Source organism: Hesperophylax consimilis, chromosome 1 (genome assembly GCF_061612785.1).
Source record: "Hesperophylax consimilis isolate HC1 chromosome 1, BYU_Hcon_1.0, whole genome shotgun sequence".
NCBI classification, from domain to species: domain Eukaryota; kingdom Metazoa; phylum Arthropoda; class Insecta; order Trichoptera; family Limnephilidae; genus Hesperophylax; species Hesperophylax consimilis.
In genome coordinates, this window is record NC_142836.1 from 33,867,504 (window position 1) to 33,893,614 (window position 26,111).

The 26,111-nt window shown below is 33.0% G+C and overlaps 1 protein-coding gene across 1 annotated transcript; it reads left to right on the forward strand.

Annotated features, from left to right (window-relative positions):
- Nucleotides 1–1,322: 1,322 nt before the first annotated feature.
- omd (integrator complex subunit 5 omd) lies at nt 1,323–25,894 on the forward strand. The gene is made up of 16 exons (XM_089632993.1): nt 1,323–1,720; nt 1,807–1,957; nt 2,072–2,182; nt 4,381–4,571; nt 5,486–5,609; nt 6,202–6,387; nt 7,781–7,939; nt 10,962–11,274; nt 12,507–12,820; nt 16,005–16,228; nt 16,830–17,018; nt 17,150–17,266; nt 18,468–18,633; nt 19,360–19,496; nt 25,121–25,205; nt 25,690–25,894. Exons 1-16 carry the CDS (start codon nt 1,502–1,504, stop codon nt 25,839–25,841), a joined length of 2,838 nt encoding a protein of 945 aa, XP_089489119.1. The 5' UTR covers nt 1,323–1,501; the 3' UTR covers nt 25,842–25,894.
- The last annotated feature ends 217 nt before the right edge of the window (nt 25,895–26,111 follow it).

Consider the following 26,111-nt stretch of genomic DNA (forward strand, 5'->3'; position numbering starts at 1 on the left):
AGAAAACAATATTATTGTACTTCATATCTTACGAGAAATATTTTTTAATAGTGATAATCCAATTAATTATAATAATACAAAATAATTCTCTTTTAAATTTGAGATGTTGTTAAAAAAATTAAATAAAAAATGACAAAAAAGAGTTTTGAAACTCACGAGTAACAGATACCTAGTACATATATGTAAACATTTTTATGACATCTAGTTCCGAAAGTATATTGGTGCGACTCAAGGTTTGTAGAAAATAATGTTGGGTGCGACTTTTGAAAAATATTCACGGCTACTTATTAAGGCGATCCACATCGACGTATAGGTACGCAAATGACGATAAGGTTAAAAATCCCGCTTAACTTGTGCTAAAACTCCGTTTTGATTTTGTAAAATTCAGGCGCAAATATTTAAATATTTTCTGATCATAATCGAAATAACTTAATTATTCACATTTTACGTTTAAACCATAATATTCGAAAAGGAGTTTGTAACTAGGAGATTTTGCACTTCAAAGCATTTTTTTATAGGTCTGATACATTGTTTTTCTATGCTTATAAAAAAGATTTATCAATGAATGCTGAATTATGGCAAAGCCGTACTTGCAGTAATTTTAAAACATTTATCATACTCGCATTTCTAAGCGGTCAAATTTTCAAACGAAAAAAAAAATTTAAATTGACTGTTTAAATACCTTCTTAGATGAAAACTTGAAAAATATTTCAAAAACTTGTATAACACAGACTCGAATGAATTTATAAATTTATATTTTATTTTTCCTTAAAGGAAAAAATACACACCACTGAAAAATCAACAATTTTATTCCCCATACCGGAAGTTATATGGACTGATGGGATATTTATTGATTTATGTTTTAAAAACATTGGTTTTAAAAATTGGGATGGCTAGAACTTTGTTTACGACCACGTAATTTTTTTTATGGCGCCAAGTGTATTAGATTTCCATTTCCATTCCAGAAAAGTTCCATGATAATTCAACATAATGACAATTCAAAAAACCTTTAAAAAGTGATATAAAGTCATTAAAAGCGATGGAAAACTAACTTTTTCCTAAGTAACACACTTAACCTAGTTTTTGTTTTATCACTTTTAATGAATTTAAATCATTATTTTTAAAGTTGTGTTGAATTGTAACTGTGTTGAGTTATCCGGTACCTTAGTAAAAACATCATTCCATTTCGTTTCGGAGGTAATGTTTCGATCACCAGAAATATCAATTATGCTCATCCCTACTGTGGCCGAATTGATAAAGTCGTGAATGGTATATCTAATATATCTATGGTATCTATGATAAAGACAAATCTGACGTTTACTTGCGGTAGTTTGACATCGTTTGACGGTCGTTTATTTATGGTTTAACGCAAGTTTGAGGTTGTTTTTATTAATCGTAAGTAAAATCCAGTTAGAGCTCGAAACTTCGTAGAATGTTGCTGATTTAAGACTTGATGTGATAGTGCTCTTTTGTTATATGTGCACATTTATTTCACGTTAAAATGGCACCTTTAAATAACCCTGTGGTAGATCCACTATCTGAATTAAGGTCTTTTATTTATGGGGCTACCAGAGGAGGCTTACAAAATGTTTTGGAGTTAACAAAAACAGCCATAAGCTTGCTGAGATCATTCCCAGCCGCGAGAGAGGCTGTTTTAGAATATTTCGCCATGGTTTTCCACGATGCAGTGGCAAAGTTTATGAGTCAGACAGAGTATGAGGTAAAAGAAATACGACAAATTCAATATTTTTTCCGATTATTCTCTCAAATTTTTAAAGGTTTTAAATGTGTGTATATTGATTATAGAAAGAGCAAGGAATGGGAAACCAATCAATCGAAGCTGTACTGATTATAGCTACGGCATTATGTGAGTTGGAAGTGCCGTGGTCTCAGATCTTAGCCCCTTGGAGTATCAATCTCCTGAAAGCGATTGCTGGAAGTAATGCAAACTGTCCAAGTAAGTGAATTAGTTGATTGTTAGTCAAATTATTGTTTATGTCTAATATTTAGCTTGTCCAAAGTTTTTAAACCTATTGAACAGTTTCTGTAACATATGTTTGGTTATTTTTAGCGACGGCGTTACAGAACTGTGAGGCAGTAAGAGCTCTCCTGAACGTGGCCACAGTTTCATTAAGTAGGCTGGATGGAACAGACCGGGCAATGTGTATTGACATGATGCTAGGTAAATATGTATCTTAGATATAGATTTCTAACAGTATGGAAGATCTACAATCTCATGTCTAGGATGAATGAATGTACGCATATATACAAGTAACCCCCGTTGATCGCGGGAGATGCTTTCTGGACATGGCCGTAATAAGCGAAATCAGTCTATGGGGGATTAAAAAAAAAACATTTTAAGAATCTAAAAGAAGTTTTATTTTTAAAATAAACATGGAATAACAATGTCATATAAAATATAATTTATTATTTATTTTTTTTTCCGCATTTTCAAAAAAGAATCTACATTTCCTTGTTTAGCCTCTCTACGTTTATTGTGTAAAATTTATCTATAACCGTAAAATAATTCATAACAATCACGCTTTGCAGCATTCATTTGCTCATTTTCTTCTAACAACTGCACAACGTGCACTGATTGTGAAGAGAAATGGCCTTTTCGATTATTTTAACACTAAATTTACGCTAGGGAACAGGTGTCGAGCAGTGGCGGTCGATGACTTTTTGTAGAAATGACGCTGGATATCAAATGTTTATACTCTTACTTACTACGTACTTGATATCAAACATGCACATCTAGACGCTAGCCCACAAACAAGATACAATTAGGTACCGTCTAAAATTATCTCCATAAATCCACTAAGCTCCATAACTCAATATTTCCAGTATCCAGAATAAGTTTTTTTTCCGCAAATGGCCGAGATACAAAACTTTTTCGCATTAATGATTCAATTATACAACCACACAATTCACTATTATCATTTAGAACACGTTGGCGAAGTATCCATCTTATTTTGGATATTCATTTTTATTTATTTAAATTATGATTAAAAAGTAAATCGCAGGTTAATAATATTCAATAAGAATTCGACTTCAGTATTCGAGCTGAAGCAAACTGTCAAAGCAGCGCGCGCATACAATCCAATGGATTAGTAATAGAGTATACGATTCTATGCATTATACATAGGAGCATTAAAGACGGTTTTTGTATGTTGGATGCTGCCATTAATATCGTATAAAGTTGATGAAGATATTGGCTTGCGGGTCTCAGTGCGCATGCGCGGAAAGAACGTACGTTCTAGCATTCTTGGATACGGTTTACAGATCGCTTCCACACCACAGTGTGTTTTACGCATTTTACAGTATTTGAGAATGTATGCGTATTTAGACTCGCCCGCGCTGTTTGTATCGTGTCGTTCGTTGTGCGTACTACACAGACACGGGACAATAATATGCACGATGTCTTATAATAATAATATTTGTATGATTTTTTTACACCGATTTTGTAAAAAAAATCACATTAAAGTGGCTATATTAAAATATTTAAATTGCAGTATTCCTGTTTACGGCTAGAAGTCCAAATCTTTTTACTCTAAAATGCAAGGGATGCGGAGCATCCACAGCATGTATAGACGATCCGCGCCTGGTGTCGAGATGTCATTTTCTTTAGACATAGTATGACGGTCCATTTCCTGCAGCTCTTCATTAGTTAAGGGTTCGCCGTGTGATTTTAACAGTCTGAATATCTTCTACATCAACACATTCTGTAACTCTGGAATTAGCTATTAGACTAATATCTTTGACGATATTTTAAATATTATTTTCGTAATTCATTTGATCATCAATTTCTCTGAATTATATGAGTGAACGAAAAAGAAAGATAGCTCGCTCGTGCAACCATACATTATGACTCTTTCTGGAATGTGTCGAAGCCAGACAAGGGTTGTTTAAAATACCGCGTTATAACGAATCCACACTTACCGGGGTCGCGATGAACAGGGGTTATATATTTTTATATATAACTGTATATATATTAAATTTAAAAGTGATGATACGCTTTGCTTATTAAGTACAAGGCACAGAACGGCATATATTATAATCCTCACTATGGAAGCCCGCCTCACTCCATCCTCCAGTATTGACGCACACTGGAGAAAAATACTAGCGTCTAATATAGTCACGGCTCCCTAAAGGCTTCAACTTTCTATTATTCTATTAATTTTATCATTTTATTCTATTTTATTTTCAATTTATTAGGGTTTTTTTTTTGTTCTATCTTTTTGTTTTTGATCATATATTTTTTTTGTATCTCTATATGGAATGTGTGGGACTGCACTAACCTCCCCACATACCGGAATAAACACTTTCATTTATAAAAATTCTTGGCTCATAATATTAATTAACAATGGTGAATGATTTCAGGTAGCAGTCAATGTGACTGGGTGGTGGGACATGTGGGTCGCTGTGATCCTTCCCTCGTGGTCCCTCGAGCGCTAGAACTAGCTCTCCAGAACTCCTCTCCACAGAACTTGGATCATGTGGTGTCAATCCTGACACACCTCTCCCCACTTCACTTTACCCACATCAGGCAGGCCCTGCTGAAGATGTTTGAGGTATGTATAATCGTGTGAACATTGTGGTCGACATTTGGAACGTCGAGCTCCTGCAATCAAAAACTCCTCCGTCGCGTGCCAGCTAATTCTATTTTCGTAATAACTTACTTTGTTATTTGCAAAATTATATTTTTAACAATTGTACCCTCTTACTAATATTTATAAAAGTTGTATACAATCTACCATAAGTAGTTTCCCCAGAATAGCTACTTATATTCAGAGAAATGTTTTTTCTCTCTCATGTTATAAAAAAATATTTGAAAGAACCACAAAATAATTCTTGAAGTTTTATCATATTTCTATAAAGCTAAATAACTGTTTTTCACGATAAAAAAAATATAGAAAACTGCACGTTGGGTGTGCTCGTTGAAGAATGACAGTACTAATTTGTTATTATTTTAAAATGGATGCTCTTTACAAAACGAAAAGCTAGAACTGTCATATGCGACTGCAGAAATTTCTGAAAATCTGTGTTGACTTCTTAAGAAAAGAAATGACTACAACAGTTTTAATATTTTTTAGAAATGTGCATTTTAATGATTGTGGTTAATAGGGTTATTTGTAAACGTAAATATGTATGTTAGTCGTAAATCTCTAGTTTAAGCCGTAGTCGTAATAAATCGTATTATAACGGTATTGTGTAAATACCCACTTGGTCATAAAAATATGTATTGTTTTAAGTCATTAGTTAAAAGTCTTAGTTGTAAATCACTCGACATTAATCTTAGTTATAAGCTACTAGTTAAAAGTATCTAGCTATGAAACTTAATTATAAGCCAAAAGTAATTATGTAGTTATAAGTCTATGTGATAGGAATAAATTAAATGCATAAATTAAGTTGTTAAGCGCCCTTGAGTTGATTTTCTTATGAAAACGGCGCTATACAAATAATCCATTCATTATTATCATTATAGGACAGCTTGAATCTGGAACTTGGGGATACTGAAAGACGAAGGGCAATCGTTCCCTATCTCATGCAGTTGGCCTCCAAATCTGATATTGTACTCAAGGCACTGACTAAGGATATCAATGTCACCTGTAAGTGCCAAATGTTATTTTTTAAATATTTTAAAAATTCGGGGGCGTATCGTCCATATAGGCACCTAAGACCTGGCATGTTGGCATAAAAGGCTCTGTCTTTCAGTACAAATTATGAATGTAGCAATCAGTGTCATCTGCTGATATCTCTATTAACGATTACCTCTTTACTTTTTAGTGAAAACTTACCATTACTTGCTGTTTTTCCTACTGCCTAAGTTGTTTGAAAACTCTGTGCACTCTGCCACTGATTATCTTGAAATATCGTCAGACGAAAGCAATACTGCTGTAGAATCACTGAATTGATATATTTGGATTTGTATTGATTTATAAAATGTGTACTTGTAAATAGTGGTGGATTCAATAGTATCGCATTACGGTGATCATATTGTGGAACTCTATTAAATACACAAACTTAATATGTACTAACTGACTTGTACCTGGCGTTGCTCGACTTTTCTCTACTTTCAATAAATATTATATCCGTGTATTATATCTATATATTTATATATATACAAACCTTCCGGAAGAAATTCTTCCGGAAGCTTTTTGATAGTAAGCGTAATGCAATGTAATGGTGGATTTTTTGTAGCATCAGCGGGCATGTTGGAGAAGCTGTCAAACGTGTGTGGGGCGGGGGTGGGCGGATTGGGGGCGCTGGGGGGTCCGGGGGCAGTGCGGGGAGCGCTGGTTGCACTCTGCCTGCGCGCACACGCCCCCGTCTTCCTGCTGCTGCTGGACTGGGCCCCCAAGAATCCCTTCTGCAGGGAGTTGCTTGGTGAGTGTCCTTCACTTCTAACTTATCAAAAAAAGACTGAAAATGCAGCATAAATATTATTTTTGCATCTCATGGAAGGGCATACTATTGATAGATCAATTGTAAATTCCTCCCTTTTAAATACATTTATTTGAATTTCACTTTTGTTTTTGGTAATGAATGAATGCAAATCTTGGAAACGGAAATCAACCCACTTCCCGACCACCAATCCAGCTGAAACTCGACAGATAGACTCATTGTTGATGACAATGCATTCTATGACTTTTTGTGGCAATCACGCACACACGGACATATACGGATTTCTCTAAAATCGGATGACAATATAGCAGTTAATATACGAAATAAATGTCGGTCCTTCCTGATCCGCATTTGTCGAGATAGGTAGAGTTGACAACTCCAGTTCCTGGGTAGGAAGGTTCATTCCTTAGTCCATTCACTCAAGGAGCAACTGAAACTAAACTGAAACTGTCAACTGCCGGTTGCAAACTGGTTGGCAATCGAACTTCTCTCACGGCACAACTCAAGTTTACGATTTCACAAATTGTCTTAGGACGGGTTGTTTCGAAGAATTTGAACAATTCGTCAAGTTTTAATTTCAGTTTTGTCAAGCAACAAGCCTATAATGATATAATACCAGAACTTGAATAAGACTTTCACAGAACCCGGAAATGAACGTTGAAATTTGATGAATTGTTCAAATTCTCCGAAACAACCCGTCCTTAGCTTGTTTAACCATAGAATGAAAAATAACACTTCAGCTGTCATCTGTCACTATCGTATTGTGTTAAAAAATGTCTACAGAATCAAGTGATTGTGAAGCCGCTTATATTTATTTTTTCTTTTCTCGCATAATCAGGAAGTCTATAGTCGTAAATACATGGGAATTTTTCAACCTCCTGAACAAATAATAATAATAATATTTGGATGATTTGTATTGTGCAAAATCACCTCACAGATATTTAATGTTTTCCTGCTCGGACATATCTTAATCTGACAGCTCTTGAGGCACAGAGAAATCGCAAATTTCTTGAAAACTGACATATCTATGGGCAACTGGCAACTGAAAATGGAGTTGCGAGTGACTGGTGGGTCGCCTTTGAAAACTGGTTTTGGTATGTTGCGCCGTGTGTGGACTGCCATTGAAATACACAGGATAGTAACTTGAGTTGCCAACTGGTTTTTTTTTCAAAAGTCAAACCAAAAAAACATTTAAAAATAGAATAACTAATGTAAAAAAAAAAAATTTACAGGGCTGAATTTAATAAAAAAATTTGACTATCAAAACTTTTTTCACATTGGAAAAGCGATGAAAAGATTAAAAAGACTTCCAAGAAAATTAAGTGTTATTTATAAGAGAGGTTGAGTGTGTAATATAATGTTTTTATTGTTGCAGAAAACCTATTGCAAAAGATGGAAACAGACATCAGAGGTTCTGAACCAAAAATACCTCTGTTGGATAGTATTGCATCGGATATCTCAAATATAAGAAGAAAATTGATATTTGGCTCAGTTTTAGAAAAATATTCTATCGCCAGAGTCACAATACTTATCAGTAAGTTATTATTCTTCAGTATTTAATTAGCATTCTAAATTCTAATTGTAAAATTTAAATTAATATTTATTTCATTCTAAATCCCAAAATTTAACACTTAGCTCATTCAAAATACCAATCTTTATTTAGGCATAATTTATTTTAATAACCTTCCATTAGATTTAAAAAATAACGAAAATATTCAGGAATTTCACCTTAAATTAAAAAATTACCTTAAACTATTATAAGTCCAAAATACATTCACTACTTACATAATCATAATTTATTTACCTTAATACTAACATATATATAATTGAACTAGAATTCCCTCACCAAACACAAGAGCATTGTCTCTTTATGGTGAGGAAAGGCTACTTTAATTTCTATTGTTTTATATGAGTATTTCTCAAAAAAAGTGTACATTTTGGAAAAATAAAGTGTGCCTACAAACAGTTCAAAAATTTCACATGTTTTTAATTAATCATACAAAAAAAATATGGACCATTTTGTAGAATAAATATTAGGCTTTAAAATATCGAAAAATAAACATTCCAATCGTATCAATTCGCAAATATTTTAATTTTTTAAAAAATATCGATTTTTACCTTCCATACAAAATAAAATTGCCACCCTACCCACCTCATTTGTTTATACTTCATAAAATGCGATAATAACGTTATAATATGTGATTTTATGTAAGTTTTAGGGTCTTAATTAAATTTAGTTTCTGTAAAAAGGTAATTTTCTATGGGGTTTCATAATAAATTAATAATTTATGCACAAAAAACAAAATGAGACATCACCATTTACTTTTTAGTAACTACTCTTTAGTTACGTTTTATTAGTACTTCCACCGTAATTTTTTAACCCATTTGTAAAATTTAACATGGACAACACTAGCCTCTTTCTGATTAATTGTTGGTCTGACTTCTCCGCCATAACATTAATTGTTAAAATCAGTAATAACGTGTTTCTTTAGTGGGACCACTATTTCGTAACAGAAAATATTTTAGCCTTTTTTCACAAAACGGTAAGTCTTTTTCTACTCATCTTTTTGTAACATGTGCGGTACGAACATTGCTAAGCTTACATATTAACACTTTTAAATTTTATCAAACCATTGACTTTTTATAACATAAATTCTTATTACAATTTCGTAACGTTTGTTATGAATTTCGTAACGTAACGAAAAAGTTCAATGTAAAGCTGAGTGTACACAGTTACAACGTGATTAAGAAAAGTAAGTATATTGTAAGTGTGTCTAGCATTTTTATGAAAGTCTTATGTAAGTTTAGTAATAATGTAATATATTATGCACAATGCACAAATATACATATGTATTTAGATATAATAGGAAAAAAATAAATATTATTATACCATAGAGCAGATCTGTTGATGGCGCTGAAAAGTAGGTAGGTTGTAATACATAGGATGCGCTGGAAATTCCTGATGGTCAATGGCAGAGCAGGTGTCGTCGGACTTGTATGTTTTATCATCGCGATTATATGGCATTATACATAATGACAAGTACTTGAAGATCAAGCTGAGCCGTCCAATACTGGTTTTATTTTAAATAAGCTTGAGGCACTCATACACACTATCCGTTCTACAGGCGCTCTATACAATATTTATAAGTGCCTTAAGTTTTTTATAAAAGCTTATTTAAATATAAATTTATTTTTATTTACTCTGATAAAACCATAACTACAGCATAATTTTTTTTTAGGAATGACCCCATAAACCAATGCCAAAAAGCAAAACGCTTACAGAGAAAGACTGAAAAAGGAAAATACAAATAAATATGAGGAAATCCGAATTAAGCATTTAACAAAAGTTATAGAAAATATCAAAAATAAAAAAAGAAATTCTTACAGAAGAAGAAAAAGAAGAGCTACGGGCAAAGTGGAGACAAGCCAATGATAAAAGAGCTGAAAGAAAGAAAAAGGCTAATCCTACGACACAAGACAATAATACATTTGAACGTAGAAAAAATAATAAAAAAATCCTAAAGGAAAGACTACAAAAGCTGACTGAAGAAAATACTCGATTAAAAAGTCGAAATAAGAATTTAAGACAGTGCTGTAATCGGATGAAAAGGCAAGTGAATATTCTGAAAATATTATTGCATAAACAAACTAAGACTAATAATGATGCTATTCCCATTGAAACTGGATTATCTAATAAATCGGAGATGTTATAATAGGAAATAATAATGCCATAGAAAATAACACTGATATTGAAAATATGAATAGTGAAAATGAAGATTCTAACAAAATCAAAGATAAACCATGTGGAGTGACTATCTTAAAAACGAAAAACTGGAAAATATACATACAAAAAAGAAAGTGGTTTGTAAGGGCCTTATCTCTAAATCTCTATCACTAAATGTCTATATTCATGCGCCAAAGCGGAGTGATAAACCAAAGACTGAAAAACTGACCAAATGTGTCTCGGAAAGATTTCAATTATTATAAAGATGAGGAAGAAATTTATAAAACGCTAATGGATAATTCAAACTAAATAATTGTATGTTATTAAATTTTTAATAGTTTAAACAGTGCCTGTTCTTTAATTTCTTAAGATTTGTTGAATATTGTGTTAGGTACTTCAATTTGGGAGCTGATAATTTGATTAAAAAACATTTATTTATACTCCTTTGTTTTTTTTTTAAACCCCTTTGGTATAACAAAATACAAATATTTGGGTCGTGAGTTTATGTATGTTTGTAGTATGTACAATAAATAAAAAAGTAAAGGATAATTACTTACATTTAAAAAAGACGACAACTAATTAAATTGAATAAATAATAAAAAAAGTAAAATAAAATTTGCCATTGTGTAAACAAGCCTTATGTTTACTATTTAGTTACGTCTTATGACTATTTCGTAACACTATTTCGTAACTACATTTTCGTTACGTACATTTATTTTGAGAAATACTCATATCTTGTTTATATCCTGTATACTTATCTATATAAAAAAATATTTTTTCAAATATTGAATAAAAAAAATGCTTCTATATTATTTTTACGTTCTTTCGACAGGTTATCAATCTACAGCAGTTTTTACAAATATAGTGAGCTATTTACTGCAGAATTCTCAAGACGATAAGACATTGGCTCTACTTGTTAGAATCATATCAGGAACCTTGGCAATGAGGGCAACTTTAGAGTCCACAGAGCAAGATTCAAACAGAATTCTGTTTCTGGTTCGGCAGGCCCATGAGAATGCGCTGAGAGAGGCCATCAATGCGGTGGCCTTGCCAGAAGGCCTTCCACAAGATGATAAGAAAGCTGTCAAAGCGAGACAGGAGACCTGCCTAGAAAGGTTTTGTCATAACACTTCTACACTGCTAAGGTATATGTATTCATCAACCACTTGTCACAACAAACAATGCTATGTATTTTATATCTTTACTTACTTCAATGAAATGAAATGAGATCCCTGAGGCGTATGTGTGGTAAAACCATGTATGATCGTGTGAGGAATGTGGAGATCAGCAAAGAGTGCAAGGCTGATGTAAGCGTACTAAGTAAGATCAAGAAAGGGACGCTTAGATGGTTTGGGCATGTAGAGCGAATGAGCGAAGAAAGGAGTGTAAGGAGAATATACTATGCAAATGGTAACAGAAGTCGGGGACGCCCGAGGAAGACATGGCACGACCAAGTGAATCAGATACTTGAGTCGGGCCATGTCAAGAGTCAGAATAATAGAAGAGTATGTATGAGACTATGTATGAATGTGAATGAGGCAAGGAGTGTGTGCCAAGATCAAGTTGTTTGGCGGTCTGTCCTCTCTGCCTACCCCTGCAGAGAAACGGCGTGATGGTTAGTTAGTTAGCTAGTTGTTACTTACTACAATGTTTTATTTTTTCTAATTTCTGTAATATATTATGTTTTCTATTTGCACTGTTGTACAAATTTAGATCTTTCTTTTCTTATTAATTTTATTATTCTGGAGCGTTTGTCCCACTACTCTTATCATTTTACAGCTAATGACAAGTATAATTACATAATATTTACCAGTTTTATTTTATTTAATCAATGTGGAAATTTTTTTACTAATTGAAGTTATTTTCTTTGATATTTCACAAATATGGCGCCTCTGCGAGAGCTCTGTAGTAAACTCACTTTCTGTTATAATATTCTTCATTTGTGAGAATGAGGGAGAGGTTACAGCCAGGGGTGGCTTGTGACTTTTGGGTGCATTAAAGTGCTAATATTACAAAAACTGGCATTATTGATGTGGTTGTCTGAACATGTCTTTTGAAACATTTTTCGAAAATTCGGCTTTTTGTATGAAAATTTTCAACCGCATGGCCAATCTGAAATTTCCTAAAAATTTTCATACAAAAAATCGATTTATGAAAAAAAAAAATCGTATTAAACAACATCAATAATGTTGAATTTTTCAAACTTAGTACTCTATGACACTCTAAAGTCACGAGCCGCCACTGGTTACAACGGAGTTATCAGCGGTAAAATTTTGGAAGAATTAATTACAATAGTGTTAATTTATTGTTTTTGTTGTGAAACAGATCTCAAACAATTTAGTTACACATTAATGTTAGTATTCATTCTCTTTTTCAGATGGGAAAAGACAAGAAAAGTAATTCAACTGCAGAACAAGCCCATAACAAAAGTTTGCGAGTTCAATCTACTCCGATTAGCCACGGTATTCAACGAGCAAGTATCGGTGGTAACCCACGCCTCTGTGGGAGAAAGCGGCATGGCAGAGGAGCTGAATCATATGAAAAACTCCATGTTCATCTGCCACGCCATGGCCAATATGCTGGACCTTATAAATGTGCCCAACAATCAGAACAACGTGCTGGAAGTGGAGATTCTGATGAAGATAACGCAGGCGAATGTTAAATACTTCTTCAGAAGTCTACATGAAAAAGGTATGTAACTGCATTAATAATTACATGTATATATTATGCATAAACTAGTTGTTTTTCCTATGAAAAATTACAGAATCTACATTGACTTGCATATTTCCACTTTTAACCACTCAGAACATTAGAACGTCAAAAGACGTAAATATGATAATAGCGGTCAAGACATTAGAATGTCTTTTCACGTAAACGCGCGAGATTTTACAAAAATCGATTTATTTCCATCACTAGTATACGGATTGCCATGATTTAAAAAACAGAGTATCGATAATGAATAACGCTACGCGTCTGTATTCAAGGATATCTATGGAACGTAGAAGTGCATTATCTAAGCCGATTGAATCTGTCATCTTGTTCGTTCATAATTTATTGCGTTTCTAAATAATTTATTAAAAATATTTTAGTTTGGACGGTTAATATTTTGAGGTGACTAATAGTTTTTAATTATATTTCTTCAATATATAAAGTGTTATTTCTTTATGATACTCAGAAAAAAGTACATTTTTCACGGCTTTGAAATAATGGTAAGCGATTCTTACATATTTTTGACATTTTCATAAAATGTATATTTAGAAACGCAAATATTTACATATAACAACACAATGCGACAGTGGATTTCATAATCTTTCCAAAACATTTTTTAGAATGAGGCTATGTTTCCCAAAATGTGAGTTATGAAGCTTTTAGCAAAACTCGTAAATAACACAAAAATTATCACGTTTTGACAGTTCTCAAAGGAACACATAGTAAATAAATGTCTTTGTCTGAGAGGTTAAAAATGCCCTGCAAAAACAATCACATTTCAAGTAAAGAACAAAAATATTTTTCTGCTAAAATATATTATATACACGGTGTCCGGAAACTCGTAGTACAAGCGGGAAACTGGAGAATCTATACCACATGGCGAACCCAAAAAAACATAAGGTTTTTTGATTTGAGCATTTTCAAAAAAAAAAAAAAACCAAAAAAAAATATTTTTCGGCTATTTTAGGGTTAAAGTTTTTTCTGGTGTTTAGGGTTGAATAACAGATGTTTTAACCCTGCAGAGCAGAAATATTTTATGATTACACCGGGTTAAATGAAGGGTGATTTCAAAATAATGCTTCAAATCCGAGTTTCTTCATTTGTTTTACTTTCAAATAGTTTTAATTAGTTGGGTACTTTGATCTTCCGTAATAATTTATAAGAATTTGATTAAAAAAATAAAAAAATAAAAAATAAAAAATCAACTTCAAACTCGATTTACTCGATAACGAAAGCTCAAATAAAAAAAATGTATACTACAAAATCGACTCCAAATGTGATGTAGATTCACCAGTTTCTCGCTTGTACTACGAGTTTCCGGACACCCTGTATATGTATGTAGGTAGGAACTTAATCGCTTTTCTGAATTTGGCAAGGTTAGTTTTTATTTTTCTCAATGAGGTTTTCTCCTATTTTTTTATTTATTTTGACGACGATGTATTATATTATAAGTAGGCAAGTAAATACATAAATGGTTTGTTGACCGAAGTGTACCTGTTCATCTAGTGATCAAAGAATTCTATAAAATATTCGAATATTCTTCAAAGGAAATCAATATTATGATTTATTGACCTTGTCTTATGTAGGTAAGAAGGATTCTAATAGTGTAAAATAATTTATTTTATCAGATATGATTTGAGATTATCACAACGTGATTAATTTTGAATGCCCACGTTTCGGACAGCGTTATAGTGTCCATCATCAGAGCATAAAACCTGCCCTATGAGGATTAACGCTTGCAACATGGTATCACTTCTAAATAATGTGTACATACCACAAACTTTGAACGAGCCTTATGGATTTTTTTCCAGTGAAGAATTTTCCTCATAAAACACATCAATGTAATTTAAAATCAGTCATTTTTCCTCATAAAACACATCAATGTAATTTAAAGTAATAAGGTCAAATGAGCCACAGTACTAGTTAGTTAGACACATGAAAGCCAGCAGTACTAGTTAGTGGGACACATGAAAGCCAGCAGTACTAGTTTGTTAGACAAATAAAAGCCAGCAGTACTACATAGTTAGTTAGACACGTGAAAGCCAGCAGACCAGTTAGTTAGACACCTGAAAAATTCCATCAAATCAAACAACAATTAACCCGTAAAAAACAGTTTTTTTACTATAGTACCTACATCTATTTTTATTTATAGATGTATTTATAAATATATACCTATATTTTTTTTTGTTTGACTGAGTTAATTGCTGTGAACTTTTAAAATGTCCTAAAATTTAAAAAGAATGGGTTAACATAGGATTGAGTCTTCCTCCCTTGGGACTGATTAAAATGAGTGAACCACGCTATCACTTAAACCAAAACCCGATTGGATGGTACAGAGATTTATTTCGTATATTAACTGCTGTAAATGTTTATAATGTTATCATATTTAGTAAATAACAACAGTAAAATTAGTTTTTTCATATCTAAAAATGATGAACTTATTAGCTTTCAAAGTGAACTTGGGTAAAACAACCACTCAAAATACCCTAGATGTCACGAGACACAATACAAACGGCAGAGCCGCATACTGCCGCACCAGTCATTTTATTTATGTGTCCGTGACATCACATGCTTATCGTCCAGCCAGCAAGATTCTCCTAAAATATCAATATATTGATGGCCTATATCATTGGTACTATTCGGTATTTTCCAAAAATTCTAAACATTCTGTCCTCGGCATTCTCTAATGCTGGATTCGCACTTGATCTATTTACGAAATAAATTGTTCACACTGGCTTTATTTCTATTCTATTTTTGAATTTGACATAACCATAGATATTACTGTACTGTGTGGCATTTCTGCAAGTATAGAATGAAAGTTGAACTTGATTCACTATTGGGTTTCTATTTTTTATTGCGCGTTCTATAACATAGAACTATATTATACACTTGAGAAATATGTTCCCAATGATCTATTCCATAGATCAAATATAATATTAGGTGATAACGTGCCGTAATTAACATGATACATTTGTAAATAACATTAAATTTCGTTATAGGCGACGACAAACTAATTATGGAATTTTCATGCTCATATTCACGAAGGAATTATGTTGTACTAACTAGGAATGCTAGAAAGAGGTCAGAAAGGAATGTGAAAAACAATTACTATAGTTCCAGATCAAAAATGTTATTAATCAATACAACATAACTTTTAAATTTAAAGATGTGACGAAGCAAATGAAAGGAACATCGACAGCCTACAGAATATTCCGTCGTATGTGCAGTGGAAGCAAAATCTCCAGATCCGTAGCACTGCGGGAGTTGTTGGAAACAGCTTTATTCCGGGAGGCCGAAATGTTCGGAGCTAAACTCAAGGATGGACTTGAAAATAATGCCAACTTTGAAAATAGTCAAGATGAACTGTTGATGTTCCAAAATCATAAACAGGTATGGCAACGTTTTTATTGTATATATTACTAGTTTTATAAACAGGTATGGCAACATTTTTATTTTATTTATTACTAGTTTTATAAACAGGTAGGTATAGGTAACTACTTAAAAATACTTAACTACTTCAAAATACTTGCAGAACTTAATAATTATATTATTAAATTTGATTTTTAATTAAATTTTTAAATAAAATACTTGCAGAACTTAATAATTATATTATTAAATTTGATTTTAATTAAATTAAAAAAAAAGTGTGGCAACGTTTTTATTTTATATATTACTAGTTTTATACACAGGTATGGCAGAGTTTTTATATTATGTATTACTACTTTTATAATATTCCAAAATTTTGGAACATAATTTTTTTTATTGTACTTTGAAAAGTATGGAACAAACAATGTGGCGCCTTGTCTTTTTTTTATGGGAGTAGATATTTTACTATTCCATAACTCAAGAAGGAAATAAATTTGTGAGCTGGAAATAGTTGTGTTGACAAAGAAAACTCAGACAGAAAGAGCTGTCCATGTTTTATGCCAGAGTTTGCCGTTTGAAAGTTTTATTTGGATTCTTACATTTTTTAAATTTTATTTTATTTCAGGCCCCCCTCACTCAACTGACTCAAAGTCACACATCTGTATTCCACGCTGGAATTATCGGAAAGGGAGCTAGAAAAATTCATAAAGTCAACAATAACACAAGTGCAGCCACCCTCGACACAAACATCGCCACCATTTCTAAATCCAGTAGAGAAGTGGAACTTCTTTTAGGTGCCATCATGGCCTGTATGGTAAGTGCTTTCATTTACTATCATGTAATGCTTATAACATGTATTATTTGATTTTTTAATATTATGTATGAGTTTAACTGTGCTTCCGTCTAGTATAAATGTTATTGATTTTTATTTATATGTTGTTTTAGGAGGCCAATGGAGACTGCTTAGACGGAATGACTTGTGTCTCATTGCTGTTGGTAGAATTGGTATCTCCAGATGTCATGTATAATGGCCTACCATGGCCGGATGAGGATTTCACAAAGGTACAATAACATTAATAATAAGACTTGTGCCTCATTGCCGCTGGTAGAATTGGTATGTAATGTGTAATGGCTTACCATGTTACAGTTACATTAATAATAAGACATGATAGACTTGTCGAAATTGCGGTAATAATAATATTATCCCCGGACCGTGTCGCATTTTCGCTGAGCATCCACATTTTTACTGTGCAATGCAATTTGTACGAAGGCTGCTAATAAATTGATGAAATATAGAGTTTTATTGTCATAAAGAATAAGTTCCTTGGTGAATACAGTATTAACTAACAACATATTTCAATATAGTATGGTAAAACATGCCTAAACGATCGAATAAATTGGGGCAGGAATGCTTTCCTAAACTTTCACTTATCTGTAAAATGATATTTGTGCTGTTTTTTTTATTCAAAACACGCCGCATCTTGAGTGTTTATTTAATACACTTTATAATGTTTTTAAGCTAATATTTTATAATTAGCCGACGGACGGCCAAAAAAATGGACCATGAACAATGGCGTCACATGTAATACTTGACAGACAATTGGAATTTGACAATGTGGTTTTAAAAAAATAACGTAGGCAATGAAACTATTCTAGATGTCTAATAAGGAATGCGCGATGGCAAAAGATGAGTGCAACTATGCGATGCAAATAAGTCATTTAATTATTTTCTCCTCTGAGGGCACTTACTTCCTCTGTTTATTCTCTATTCAATGATCAAATGTCATACTTTTTTAAACTTTGGTACGCATTCTAATTTTGGAAAATATCCACTTTGGTGTTTAGAAATACGACTGGCACTCTTCCACAGATGTAAAAAATCAAAATTATTCCGAGATAAAATGTTCTGTTTTGTTGTGGGACCAATTTTTTTTTTTTACATTAACTCCACGCAGGAGAATAATTTCAATCAGGGCCTGGGTAATCTTTGGGATGCCATATGGAGAGATTATTTAAGGAAAGGAAGGAGAGGGAGTTATGGGAAGGAAAAAGGTATGATTGGTGGGAAGGAATATGGAGGACAGTTTGTCCAGGAGTGACAGACGTTTGAATCCATTACTTCCACTGTATTGCAAGGCGATGGGTTGAGAGAGTCCGGCTAGAGAGATCAAAGGGTCTCCCCCAACCGGCCCTCCCAATCCAGCCGGCCATGTATGTAGTGGATGCCGCCAAGACTTACTTATATTTTACTTGAATTTTGCAGGTCAGTATAGAGCGCGAGCTGTATATTCGCCAAGTGTTTGACGGCTACCCACTGGTGTGGCACCTGATCCGTATGGTCAGTCTCTTCCGTCCGGCCCTCTGCTACTGCTCCGTACTACTCAGAGCTGTGGTGGCCACCCTCATCCAGCAATATGGAGCCAAGTCAGGTTGGTCATAAACTTTCGATTAAATATTTTAAAACCATTTTGCCGCTTGTTAATTCATAATGTAATGGTTTTCTATCTATTTATCTAATTAACCAACACACCGTTTCCTTAGAGGGGTAGGTAAAGAGAGGTAAAGAGAGGTAAAGAGGATAGGCCACCACACATTTCTACATAGGAAAAGGCAGAGTGAATAAACCAGCACATAACTCTGTCTTAGCATACACTCCTTGGTTCATTCAAATTAATAAATTGTCTCATAAGCAGTGGCGGCTTGTATTCACAAAAATGGGTGGTGCGCTAAAAATATTTCCAATCTATCCTTACGTCAGTTAAACCTTCAGAGGTAAAAGATAATAGCATGATACTAGCAATTCGAGCCAGTTGAATTTAACTTAATATTTGTATAGTTATTACTGTTGTTTGATTTTCGAAAATATTATGATTGGTTGATAATTATTATTTTTTGACTGACAGATATTTTGGGAGTGCGTTGCTCCAACGATCCTTAGAGTTAACCGTCACTGCTCACAAGTACCAATTTTTATATTCCAATTTAGATACATATTTGATTAACTTGATCATGCAATGTCTTACTTGGGCTTACATTGCGCAACACTTGACTTCTTTTGTTCGCTTGGGTGTCATGTCTCCTCCTGACACACTGTTCATCATCTATCTGCTCTATTTAAAATGCGCATATTTATGATGTTTCTTTTTTACTTTCAGATAAATATAACGGCAGCGATGATGATAATCTTAATGAAGTAACTATTGAACTCCTGGACATAATGTACCGTGGGCAATTATTACCGGCTCCTCTTAATTACATCAGTAAAATGATTCCCCATTTAAAGCCGATTGAGGTAAGTCTTATGTAAATGTTTTTTCATTTATGGCCCTTATATTTAAGTATCTTGGTGACTACCGCCATACGTTTGCGCGGAGGTTCATACACATGCACACGTTGCCAACATTTTGTAAACTCGTTGGCTACGCCAGTCTCCCGTGGCCCGCCGGTTGAGGTAGCGACGTGTACGGTGTGCACAGAAAGTTGTTTATGACTTGAGTACACAACATGATTATCGGATACTTGCGTTAGTATTCTTGAAGAAGTAAGGTCTAATTGTATTCCATATTATCTGTAGCTTTGATATTTTGAAAAACAAGAAGAATAGGTTGATTTATGTTGTTTTTAACTAACTAACCATCACGCTGTTTCCCGCAGGGGTAAGAAGAGAGGAGGCACCCCCAAACAACTCGGTCTTGGCACACACTCCTTGCCTCGTTCACATTCATACATACTCTTCCGTTATTCTGACTCTTTACATGGCCCGACTCAAGTATCTGGTTCACTTGATCTTGCCATGTCTTTCTCGTACGTTCCCAACTTCTTCTACCATTCACATTATTCTCCTTACACTCGTTTAGTAGTTCATTTGCTCTTCATGCCCAAACCATCTAAGCTTCCTTTTCTTTTTTTTTTTTTTTTTTTTTTTTTTTTTTTTTTTTTTATTTTTTTTTTTTTTTATTTAACAATTTTTTATATAAGATAATGTGTCCTTACTGGGGTACCCCGTTCTAAGGTCACATTGTACATGGTTATATGTTTGAAATATTATAAGTACATATGCTAAAATACTACATAGAAAATTAAAAAACAATATTTAGAGAAAAAATAAAACATAATACAAGCTTTAGTCTTTGTTGGGTTGCAAAATTATATCTATATTCTTCCTTCCCTTATCCATAATCCATTTCTTAATGTTTCTTTTGAAGTCAGTTATTTTTTTTATGTTTTTTATTTCAAAAGGGAGGACATTAAATAATTTTATAGAATAATACTGCATATTTCTTTGTCCAAAAGTTGTTTTAGTTGTAGGTTGGTGTAACATGTGTTGTAATGTGGATCTTGTGAGTCTGTCTGAGTTTGTCTGTGTAAAGTTGTCCTGGTTTTTGAATGCGTAAATTAGTATATCTTTTGCGTATAATTGTTTTGGTGTCATTACATTCAGGGTTTTAAAAACATAGTCGGTAGGAGTTCTGATGGGGATCCTAAGTATAATTTTTAGAATTGCCTTTTGTGTTACGAGGACTGGTTTTATAGTGGAATCGCATGAGCTTCCCCATCCGATAAGACCATATTGTAGTTGAGATTGGGCTAATGCGTAGTAGATTTGAATTAATTGTTCTTTATCTAAAATGTTTCTTATTGTTTTGAAGAAATAGGTAAGTTTTTTTAATTTGTTGCTCACATTTTCTATTTGGGAGTTCCAATTTAAGTTTTGATCAATAATTATCCCAAGGTATTTTATTGTTTGAATTTCAATCAATTTTGGGCAGTTGCAAGGAATTTCATGGTTCGCGGTTAAACAATTTTTATGAATTTTTATGTTTAGGTTTGAATTGACTTTATCTGTCTGTTTGTTGTAAATTTTGAATTTAATATATTTAGTTTTTGTATCATTTAATGTTAGTGAATTTGTATCAAGCCATTGTTTTACCTGATTCATCCCTTCTTCAGCTTTTACGAATACTGTCTCCCACGACTTTCCATGGAAGAGAAGAACTGTGTCGTCTGCGAAACTAATTACTGAGCCGTGACAGTTTAGATTACATAGATCATTTATATATATCAGGAATAAAATCGGCCCTAAGACACTGCCTTGTGGAACTCCGTATTGAATTGGTATTGGTTGACTTGATTCATTTTTAATCCTGACTAGTTGTGACCTTTCTGACATATAGCTTTGAATGAGATTCAGTTCACGACCTACGATTCCAATCTTTTTGAGTTTTTCTAGAAGATATGTATGATCAATTGTATCGAAAGCTTTACATAGATCTAAAAATATTCCGATACACTTATTACCATTATCGAGACTATGTTTTATACTTTTTACAATAGAGGCGATGGCATCGGAAGTTCCCATATTTTTTCTAAAGCCGTATTGATTTTCAGATAGTATGCGGTTTTTTTCAAGATATTGAGTGAGCTGTTTCTTAATAACTTTCTCTACTATTTTTGAAAGATTATTCAATATTGTTATCGGTCTATAGTTACTTATATCCGCTTTATTTCCGGCTTTAAAGATTGGTATAACAGAACCCAATTTAAGCGATGCAGGAAAGATACCATCCTTGATACATCTGTTCACAAGGTGGAGAAGTGGTTGGATTAGTTCATCTCTAGTTGATTTAATTATTCTCATTGAAATGCCATCTGATCCGGAAGTGAGTGTTGGTTTCAATGAATCTATAATGATTTTAATGTCATCTGCCGTAACTGTATTTAATTTAAAGGTGATATTATTAGTAAGTGCGTTGTTATTCTCATTAGCAGTACGAAGAGGTTTAATGATTTTTTTAGCTAAATTAGAACCGACATTGGAGAAATATTCATTTACAAATTGGACTATTTCCCTTGGATGTTCTTTCATATTTAATTTTTGATTTGGTGTATCCAGTTCGGAAATATCACTGTTTGTATTGTTGTTAGTATATGTCATCTCCCTAATAATTTTCCAGACAAGTTTAGGGTCGTTATTACAGTCTTGAATTTGACTTTTATAATAGTTACCTCTGGCATATTTCAGAAGTTTGGAACACATATTTCTATAATGTTTATAAAGATTTAGTAATGAAAGATCAAGTGGGTTTTTTTTAGTTTTCAAGTGTAATTTGTCTCTAATTCTTATACTTTTTAGAAGTCCTTGAGTAATCCAAGGTTTTTTTATTTTACGTTTGTGTGAAGTCTGTGTTGTGAATGATTCTGAACATTTATGAATATTTGTTTGAACAATGTTTGTAAATGAGTGCCAGCAATCTTGAAAATCTTTAATTTTAAGTAATTCTCCCCAATCTTCCGATTTTAGTAAATCCTTTAATTTGTTAACATTAATTCTTTTTTTAACAAGTGTGTTTTTAATATATGTTTGTGTATTTTGAAGTTGAATGGTGAGTAGTAGTGTAAAGTGGTCAGTAATATTGGATTGGTGAACGGCGGTACAGTATGGTTTATTTGTTTTTACCATGATGTGGTCAATACAGGAGGCAGATACAGTTTGAGCGTTTTTGTTATATCCTAATCTTGTTGGTACATTAACTGCACTGATCAGTCCATGATGCAGCAAAAGTAGTTGGTAGTCATCACACTGCGGGTGTTTCTGTCCTGTATTTAGTAGATTAATATTAATGTCCCCAATTAAGTACACGTTCCGAACATCTCGTAGTAGGGTTAGCTCATCATCCAGGGAATTAAGAAAGGGAGATATGTCTCTTGTTGACGGTGATCTGTATATCCCGAATATTGAGATGTCATTATTAATGTTTATCAGTAGACAGTTTGCGTCTCTGAGTTGAATTTCCTTTACAATTCCTTGGATCTCATTTTTAAGATAAATTATCACTCCGTCATTCTGACTTTTATGTTGCGTGGAGTTATATACCTTATATTTGTCCAGATGTTTTGGTGAATATGTTTCTTTTTTTATACGACATTCTGTGAGTATGATAATGTCGATTTCCTCATCAAGTTGCTCTAGCATCACTGTCAACTCTACGAAATTTTTGTTGATGCTTCTAATATTCTGGTGGAGTATTTTTAATGTTTTTGTTTTTTTGTTTTGTATGTAGTCATTAATTTCTCGTATTGTTGAAGTTGTGATGGTTTCGGGAGAAGGGTAATCGAATTCAATCTCCGTTAATGGATCCATTTTTGGTATAAGTGTTCAATATATTATAGATGGTTATGGAATTTATTGTTTGTTTACATTATTTTATTTTCGAGGTCGTAATGATTTTTTATTTCAAAAATTGGAGAGTCTTCGGATTTTCGTGCGAGTAATTTTCCATTTTTAAACCAAATGAATTTGAATTTTTTTTCTTTTGCCCTTATTTTAGTGTTCCATAGAAGATTTTTGTAGTATGGCGTCAGGGCTTCATTTACGTAAACCTTTTTATTGACATCTGCTAAAAGAAGGGAGACATTGTTATTTTTTCTGGCATTCATCATGGTTATTTTTTTTGTGTCATCTTTGAAGGTAAATATTAGACGTGGTGGTTTTATTTCAGTAGGTTTTATATATTTGTATTGGTCCATTGTTTCTAAATTAATTCCAAAGGCTGAGCTAATTCTGTTGGCTATTTCTTGTGGTGGCTCGTTCGGCGATACTCTGAATCCGTTGACTTCTACACAAGTTTTTAATTCCCTTTGTTCAGATTCAGATATTTTCGTTTCAAGAGCAACTATTCTTTTTTCTTTGTTTTCCAAATCTTCCATTATTTTTTGGTGTTGTTTCGGAAGGTCGAGAATTTTATTTAATTTTTCATTTATGTCATCATATCTATCGCTCACAAATTGAGTTGATTTTTTTAGATCGGTTAATTCCGTCTCTAATTTTGTAAACAATTGTGATTTCAACTCACCCAGTTTACGATCAATGTATTCGGTGAGCGAGTCCATGATTTTTTGAAGTTCAATGGCGGATCTTGTTGCTGACATGATGTTTGTAATGACACAATTAAATAATTCCAATAGATTGTGGAGTAATGCACTGTAATCACACTTAGATTTAGAAATTTTGCGCCTGTCAACTGGCAAGTAGGCAATATGGCTAACTTGTCGGTCAGCCTGGAAATAAGTATATACCTAGGTACTTTGCGTGTTGACAAAAACAATGACGCTTTGATACGCTTCGAAATTTAAATGTTTGTTATTTTTATTATTTTATCGATTTGAGCACTATTTTTTGAATTATGTGTTCAACTGAAATGGTATGTCCACTAGGTACTTCACTGATATGAGTTAAATTGTTTTTTGTAGAATTATAAGATTGAACAATCACTCTGTTTTGTCACTGAATGTATATTTTTAAATGCAGATAATGCCGGAAGGTGATATTCTTTAGAAATAGAATTAAGCACAAAGTTTCACTTATGTGATGTATTCACTTTTTCACTAATATTTGTTGTTGGTTTCCTTGTGATTGAGAGAACCATAAGTTTGTTTATTCTCTTGATAAGTAACTGAATGTATGTTTTTTTTATGGCAGATAATGCCGGAAAGACACTTTATTTTGAAAAAACTCAAACCACAGGCGAAGCGCGATCGTCGTTTTAGTGAGTTTAGCACTTTACACTTGTTAGTACTTGAAATTTTAATACTTTTATATTCAGTAAACTAGGAGATGATAGACAAACGTCAGTTCAGTAGTAGGTCTTAATCTTACTCATTACGTTTACAATTAATTTAGTTAATTAATTTTAGTTAATTTAGTTAATTCTTAATCTTAGTTTGCTTTTGTACCTCTATAATCAATTAGTTAGCCTAGAACTACATTCGCAGACTACACTTCTACAGTGGCAAATAAAACACACAATGTCTTATTTGAGAGTCTGAAGGAAGACACTGCGTTTTTAGTTACCACGGGGCAGTATTGCACTCAGTTATAATTTTTTATATACATATGTGCATTTAATATTGTTGTAGATTGTGCAGATATTGAGAGATTGTGTCTGGAATTACAAGAGAGACAATGTCCCATCGCCGGCATTGTTTGCCCGAGATGCCTCAGGTAAGTTGAATACGAGCAATCATTTATAAACTGTTTGATTACTTACCAATATCTAATAATTATTAATTATTTTACCGTAATTGTGGTACACTTGGTTTTCAATAAAAATGACTCCTAAAGCAGATGAATTACATATTAACAGTATTTGTATATTATAATCTCTACCATAATAAGATTCTCAAATTGCTTATCATATTTTTTTTATAACTTCTGTGGCAGTGGAGTAAGCTTCCTGAATCTGAACCCAGAGGTTTCAGAGTGGATGATATTCTCAGTTACACAATCCGATGTCCATTCACAATCGAATATAACTTGAAATAACTTTAGCTATGTTTGGTGATCTGTATAGTACTGTACTTCCCAAAATGGGAGAGCCATGGATGGGTGGAATCACATTAAAAAGAAAGAATAATATCATTATTAAATTGTGATATGTTGAGAGTGGTGGTTTTGTGTGTGGACTGTTTATAATTGATTATTTTAGGACTCCATTGGCGAGATCCCAGCCAGTCCAAGCCCCTGCCCCAATACACCGACACCCTGAGGGTGATGCTGCAGAAGAACATCGCCACGCTGGGCCACCTCTACCCTCTCATGTTCCTGGACATGCACCAGGCAAACAATATTGCTGAATAAACTACTGACTGAATATTATTATTGGTATTATCATTGTCTCTGTTCAATTATAATATCCATTTGTAAATACATAAATATAAAATTTTTAAGAAGTTTTTTTTTTAATTCATCATGGTATTTTTAATTTTATTACTTTTATGTTGTGTAACTTTATTGGTTGCTGTAATCTTGACTAATCAGCAACTCTCAGATAATACGAAAAGACTGAATAGCAACATTCTTTTTCGAAATGAACTTGCAAACCTCCCGATCAACCGCCACACATCCAGG